At 36.5% G+C, this 7,178-nt stretch overlaps 1 protein-coding gene across 1 annotated transcript; it reads left to right on the top strand.

Annotated features, from left to right (window-relative positions):
• The first annotated feature begins 1,968 nt into the window (after window positions 1-1,968).
• LOC122140366 (sterile alpha motif domain-containing protein 3-like) lies at window positions 1,969-6,005 on the top strand. Its single transcript, XM_042743662.1, has 4 exons — window positions 1,969-2,918; window positions 3,026-3,184; window positions 4,355-4,444; window positions 5,228-6,005. Exons 1-4 carry the CDS (start codon window positions 2,073-2,075, stop codon window positions 5,516-5,518), a joined length of 1,386 nt encoding a protein of 461 aa, XP_042599596.1. The 5' UTR covers window positions 1,969-2,072; the 3' UTR covers window positions 5,519-6,005.
• Window positions 6,006-7,178: the final 1,173 nt, after the last annotated feature.

Genomic DNA, 7,178 nt, shown 5'->3' with positions numbered 1-7,178 from the left:
GTTAGAGGCACTGAGAGGCCCCGGTTAGTGTTGGCTTGCTATAACTGTTCCAGAGTGTCCGTACTGTAGACCCTGTTGAGCTCCTCCATCCCTTCGGCAGCCAGACGTGGTGGAGCATCCAGTGCCAGGCCCTCACTCAATGAATCCATGATAACCGGTAGAGGGCTGGGTTCCATATGTAGAGACCTAATTGGATCCCATATGTGTAAAATCCATGGTATAGCCTCAGAGCCCGTGTTTCCCTAGCAGACTTTCTGCTATTTTTCCAAGAAGGTTACAATCAACTCTAATCTTCCATATGCGCCTAAAAGGTTTTTCATAAGTGCTTCTGAAACCTCCTTCAGGAAGGATGAGGCTTGCACAACTTTCCTGTCCCAAGTGGTATGGGTACGTTTACCCGGTATTATCCAGTCCTACTGACTGGGTAGTGCCATAGCAGCAGTAGCTGGTCTTCTTGTGGTAAGCCCTGTTCTGCGTCAAAAATAGTGGCGCAGGAGGCTTCCATGGGACACTGGAAGGGGCAGTACCTGTGGCCCTTTGTTAGGGATCCCAATTCTTATATATTCTTACTTATACTCACGCTGTGATCAGCAGCAGCTGGATGCAATAATCGCATGCAAATGTGCATTGGCTAGTTTAGTTTACACTCAAAGTAGATTGGTCTCTCTAAGCCAGATCCTATTCTCATCCGACGTGACATCTCCGTTCCCTCCTTCAGGGAACAAGGGTTACAATACCCTCGTTCCCTGAAGGAGTTTTTTTTTGTCCAGATTTCTAAAATCAATAAGTGAAGGTCACTGGATATGATAAACACATAGTATTTCACAGCTATCTGATTAAGATTGCTATGTAATATAATGTAATTACAAGTACTTAATTTAAAGAATATGATGTAATCCAGATGACACATAATCAGTGACTATTAAGCTCTGCTTATGTTCATGCAGGTAATTCACAACTTTTAACAGTCAGACAGTTAATCTTCCTCAAACTCAAATTGTAATAAAATGTTTTGCCTTTATTTTCAATCATAAAATGTTTCGCTAAAAAAAAAGGCTGAGTGCTATCTTTCTTCAAAAATGCAATGCGATGATATTAAAGCATTTTTAAGCATTATATGTCTGGCCAGATACTTTGGGGGCCACTGTATACTGCTTTCATATATTGTTTCCCTATTTGATAAAATGTTTCAATTATATTATGCTACTGCACTACAGCCAGCTGAACTCTGAACTCTCAATTATTTGGAAAAACAAACAAGTTTTTTTAATTTTAATTTTTATAAGCTTTACAATCATAAAGACCTCATACCTAAGGTCTAGTCCTTTAATTACTGAAAAATCTGAGCCAAAAATATTTTTTCTTCCACCATTAACAGATTATTATTGGTCTGCTGCAAACATAAAAGCTATTTATCTTATAAAACAATATATTAATTTCTACACCAGCTCTTTGTCAGTCACGGAGGCTGGCAGAAATTACTGTACTTAGCAATTAGTTAAATATTTAGGTTAAATAAGTACGGTGGCCAAGGAGGGCAAAACAAATAACAATTCTGAAAACAACAAATTACAAACGCAAATGCAATTCTAAAAAACAAAATAACAATTCAGAAAACACAGCAACAATTCAGAAAACATTATAAGTCAGAAATGACAAACTTAAAAACAAAATAACAAGTAAGAAAACACAATGACAAGTCAGAAAACGCAACGACAAATCAGACAAACCGAAAGAGGGTAGGTATAGTTTGAGACAGTGCCATTTGTTTGGGATTACTCACCACTAACTGGACAAGACATCTTTCTATCAAGGTATCCATGAAGAACCAGCCGAAGAACAGCAGAGTCGTGTTGGAAAGTTCAGAGGTCGTATTAAAGTTGCTCAGTGTAAATGTATTGTATGAATTGCCCTTACTATGGAATAAAACATACAGAGTGTCTGTTTACACTGTTTACACTTTATTTAGTGCAAATATCCTGCCTTGTTGGTAGTAATTCCACTCTCCTATGTGTGATTGGGATAGTGAACACTTTAAAAGTAACTGTGAATAATCAGCTCCAGTGGTGCAGATGGTAAAGCAAGTGTCGTTGGTTTTTTGCAACCTTACTTCTGTAACTGATCTACCCAAGGACAAGGCGACACTGAAAATCCTGTTCAGCCCCTCTGATAAATTTTCAGACTCAAGTTTGGATATTGCAGTATTGCCTGTATCACAATCTCCATCAACATCGACTCAAATCAGCAGCTGTATCTCAGAGATAAAACAGAGTCGTTCACATCCATGGCCTGCTGTCTTTACTATCCCCAACTTCTCATATGATGTTGAGCTGAGACTAAAGCATGGTAACGAGGCTTACAGTACAGATGGAACTCTTCTGACAATGTCTCGAGACATGCAGACAGAAATACTGGATAAACTTGCTGAAGCAGTGTTCGCTTACAAAGCTTACCCAGACAAAGAGGAAATCAAAAGTGTGGCTGTTGCACTCGTTGAAAAACACCCTTGTCTGAAAGAAAGGGGATCTGCAGCTGGGTGGTATGGTTGGAAATTAAGTTTGACATGGAAGATGGGAAACTACAGGTCAAAACTAAGAGATGCAGGTTGTAAAGAACTCAAAGTGAATTCTGCAAAGAGAGGTCTAGAGGGACTCCAAGGACAGCGAAACAAAGTGAAGAAGCCAAAAAGGTCTGAGACAAACTTTCTCCCAGATCACCCTTCAGGAAAAGACCAGAAAACACTGGAACACGAAAGGGAACTGATGTGCCAGGAGATGAAGAAGAGGAATCCAGACATGAGTTTTGTGAATACAGCCATGAGCAGCACATATTCTCTCTGGAGACAGGAAATAGTTGAAAATGAACCTCCAGTATATGAAATGAAAAAGAGGTGGCCAGCTATTTTTTGTGAGAGACAGGTAAAGTCCCGAACTGCTGAAAATGGTGTTTACTTTAATATTTAGATTTTTTGCAGTGTTGTTTAACATGTTGCTGTTATGTTTGTCATTTAATGTAATTATTTTAGATCAGTGCAGAATTCAACAGACTAATGTCGCTGGACCTGAGCAAGTCCTTTTATGAGGGTCTCGACCGAAATCTACCAAAACTGCTGTGCCTGTACCGTTCAAAGCGCTGTGCTGGGATTGCAGAAATGAGGACCATAATGGACAGCCTAGATAAAAATGTAAGTACATATATTTCTACTGTACTTTTTTCATAAACATTATGAGCATTTCCTTTCTTGTCCTGCATAGCTTTTATTAGTGCTGCAAAATATTGAAGACAAAGGTTAAATGCCATTTGTAAATGCAGAAGCATTTAAAATGAATTACTACTTTTATCTTTGATAATCAAAATTACATATTAAAGTTTTTTTTTTTTTTTTTTTTTTTTTTCCTGTGAAATCAATTTCTACGGGCTGTAATATTTTAGCTTGATTGTAACTTGCTTCATTTATTGTACAGATCTATGAATATGCAAAATACCGAGTTTATTAACAGTGTATAGTATTGGACTTAATTATCTCAGTTTAAAGGGATAGTTCATCCAAAAAGTTCTGTTATTAATTACTCACCCTCATGTCGTTCCAAACCCCAAGAACTTCATTCTTCTTCGAAACACAAATTAAGATGTTTGTGATAAGATCCACAAACTTTCTGACCCTGCATAGACAGCAATATAATTACCACATTCAATGTTAGAAAGGTAGTAAGGACATCTATAAAATAGTCTGTGGCATCAATGGTTCAACCTTCACTTAATGAAACTACGAGAATACTTCTTGTGGGCAAGTAAAATAAAAATGTCTTTGTATAACAATTTCTTCTCTTCTGTGTCATTCGACGTGCATTGACAAAAAGTACCACAACACATGCATGTGATGCTGCTGACGTAGGTGCCGGCATTCTGACTTAGGACCCAGATACGCTGTGCCTTGTTTACAAGCACAGGAATGCACACGCATGTGTCGTGTTACTCTTGTGACCACACGTCAAGGACTGGCATGGAAGAGCAGAAATTGTTGAATAAAGTGTTTGTTTGCTTTTTGTTGTTGTTTTTTGCACAAAAAGTGTTCTTGTATCTTCACAACATTACGCTTGAACCACTATAGTCACATGGACTAACTTAATGTCTTTTATACCTTTCTGGGCCTTGAACATACATGAGTAGTTCCCTTGCTGTCTATGCAGGATCAGAAAGCTCTTAGATTTCATGAAAAATATCTTAATTTGTGTTCTGAAGATGAAAGAAAAAAACGAATACTAAAGTAAAAAGTGAAACCGCTTCAATGCAACAGGCCAGTAAATAAACTTCTAATAACAGTATCATTAAACTTTCTTTTCTTTGGGGGAAGGCATCAAACCAACGAAAGAGGGTTGCAGTACTGCAGGGTCTGCCATGGTTCATGCATGAGAATCCATCGCAATTCATAAAGATCTGTGAGGTATGTGGAAAGTATGGAGGCACGTTGGAGGCAGTTGAATAGTTGAAGTTAAAGGTATAGTTCACTTAAAATTGGAAATTCTATCATCATATACTCACCCTTGTGTTGTTTCAAACCTGTATGAATTTCTTTCTTCTGCTGAACACAAAGGAAGATATTTTGAAGAATGTCAGTAACCAAACAGTTAACTGGTCCCATTGACTTCCATTGTAGGGAAAAATATATACCATGGAAGTCAATGGGACCAGTTAACTGTAACATCAGAAGAAAGAAATTCATACAGGTTTGAAACAACATGAGGGTTAGTATATGATGATAGAATTTTCATTTTAAAGTGAACTATCCCTTTCATGTATTATTTCTAACTATGTGGATGGAGTATGTATAAGATTAAATATAGCAGAGGCTATGGTATAGGACAATGTTAATATCAGTAATAGCACTGTTTGGACTGTAATTGTTTCCCTTGGGGACATCTTAAAAATTAATTTTCATGGACTCTATGCATTTGGATAATTTATTCACACTAATCACAAAAAAAATCACATACTAGCCCTTGTAAATGTTGAAATTTCCTTACATCCCCATAAAATACAATTACTATGCATATAAAGTTGATTTATAGATATATTAGAGAATGATTAAGTGATTGAAATGAGTATTCGAGCACCACTTGTCATGAAGGTAGCACTTAACAATAATACTCATGTTGTGTTTAAGTCTTTGAGCTTCAGTGTTGTATGTGTGAAAGCACATTTTGAAGTTTGTCATTTTTTAATACAGCACACAGGTTCCGAAGAAGTGATCGGGGGCATGACTCTAGGAATCATCACAGTGGTGGAAGATGTGACAGACCCCATTCCATGCGACTCTGATGTGGCCCTTGTTATAGAGGAAGCAGTTGTTCTGCGAGGACTTGGTGACATACCAAATGCGTATGTGAACATGATGGGATTGCTTTATGCTCTTAACATAAACTACCCAAAAAACCTCAAATACACTTTTGAGGTAATTCAGCGGCTGCTGATGAACACTGGAGCGGAATACTTGCAGTGCAAGAGTGCACTCCCTTAAAAATACATTGTTAAGTTAAAGATGTTGTTGAGGTAAGGTGTTGTGTATTACTATCAAAGGCCTGTGTTTTTTGAATATTTTACAGTTTTTCTTTGTTCTCTGTTCTCTGCATCGATGGCCTGACATCTATTTTAAACAAGATTTCATGTTTTAAAGTTATTTCAGAATTAAAGGGGTGTTATTAATGTGAAAAGTCTTAGTGTTAGTTTACCCAAAATGACAATTCTTTTGTTAGATAATCAACCTCATGTTGCTCTAAACAGTCTTTTGAACACACATCAAGTTATTTTTAATGAAATTTGTGAGCTTTCTGTCCCTCCTTTGACAGCCTACACAACTATCACTTTCAAGGTCCAGAAAGGAAGTAAAAGACATTCTTAAAGTAATCCAAGTGACTACAGTGGTTTATATATTTGTTTGCATGCAACCGTATGTGCTTTTGCATTCAAACAAGAAGTAGGGCTGGGCGATATATCTAACGATATGATCATGCCCATCTAGTCAGTAAAGCCGGTTCCATGATTACCGCTAAATCGCCATCACCTGCTTTCAAATGGAGTGGCATTTAATAGACAGAGCCGTGGATCACTGACAAGCTACGCAATATCGTGTTCATTATTGAAGGCGATTCATCTGGGATAATGAACACGATATTGCGTAGCTTGTCAGGTGATCCACGGCTCTGTCTATTAAATGCCACTCCATTTGAAAGCAGATGATGGCGATTTAGCGGTAATCAGGGAACCAGATTTACTGACTAGATGGGCATGATCATATCGTTAGATATAACACCCAGTCCTAACAAGAAGCATGTGCTGTCATGTTTTTGGAAACATGCGATGGAGAAAACTATTTAAGAAATAAAATGGTATGAAACACTTGCAATGACTCATAAAACTGAGCTTAAACCACTGAAATCACTTGGATTACTTTAAGGATATCTTTTCTGGACCTTGAAAGTGCTAGTTGCGTAGGCTGTCAAAGGAGGGACAGAAAGCTCACAAATTTCATTAAAAATATATTAATTCGTCTTCCAACAAAGGCAAGTCTTAACGGGTATTGGATGGCATGAGAGTGAACAATTAACAATGGTATTACCATTTTTTGTGTGAACTGAGACTTTTTTTTTATATATATACATAAATACACTTTCCATGCATTTTCACCATTAAAATTTATGAAATTGCAATACCTTTTTATTTGACAGATTGTTTTATTTTGAAATTAAATTATTTTTCTGTAATGTATAATGTAGTTTTGAGTTTGTATTTGAAAATATTCAGAATTGTTTCGAATTTCTACTAAGAGAAGTTTACGCTATATTTTACAGTTAAAAAGTTTTTACAAAAAAATTCATTGTAATCCTTTGAATGTTAACTGAGTTTGCCCTTAACAGTTATTGAATTGTAAGGGAAAATAAAATCGTTTGTATGGAAAAATCTAATTATTTGGTTGAATGTGCTGTTGCAAGTTGAGAAAAAAATTTAGTTGAATGAACATAAATTTTAGTACAGATAACTTGAAAATTTAAGTTATCGTATTTCAACTAATCTTTACAAGTCCAGGTTACTTGAAATAAGTTGTTGGGCCAACTATTTTAACTGTGTCAACTAAATTTTTTAAGTTGAACATACTTAGTAGATTAAGTCAATAAAACTTA

The sequence above is a fragment of the Cyprinus carpio genome, chromosome B18 (assembly GCF_018340385.1).
Source record: "Cyprinus carpio isolate SPL01 chromosome B18, ASM1834038v1, whole genome shotgun sequence".
Lineage (NCBI taxonomy): Eukaryota > Metazoa > Chordata > Actinopteri > Cypriniformes > Cyprinidae > Cyprinus > Cyprinus carpio.
The sequence above is the reverse complement of the archived record's forward strand: the minus strand, read 5'-3'. Positions and strand labels throughout refer to the sequence as shown.

Excerpts from the sequence above, each read along its gene's own strand:
- LOC122140366 (XM_042743662.1), top strand. The coding sequence starts at position 2,073 with ATGGTAAAGCAAGTGTCGTTGGTTTTTTGCAACCTTACTTCTGTAACT. Across the intron at positions 2,919-3,025 it reads CTATTTTTTGTGAGAGACAG|ATCAGTGCAGAATTCAACAG; the intron begins GTAAAGTCCCGA and ends TAATTATTTTAG. Across the intron at positions 4,445-5,227 it reads AATTCATAAAGATCTGTGAG|CACACAGGTTCCGAAGAAGT; the intron begins GTATGTGGAAAG and ends TTTTTAATACAG.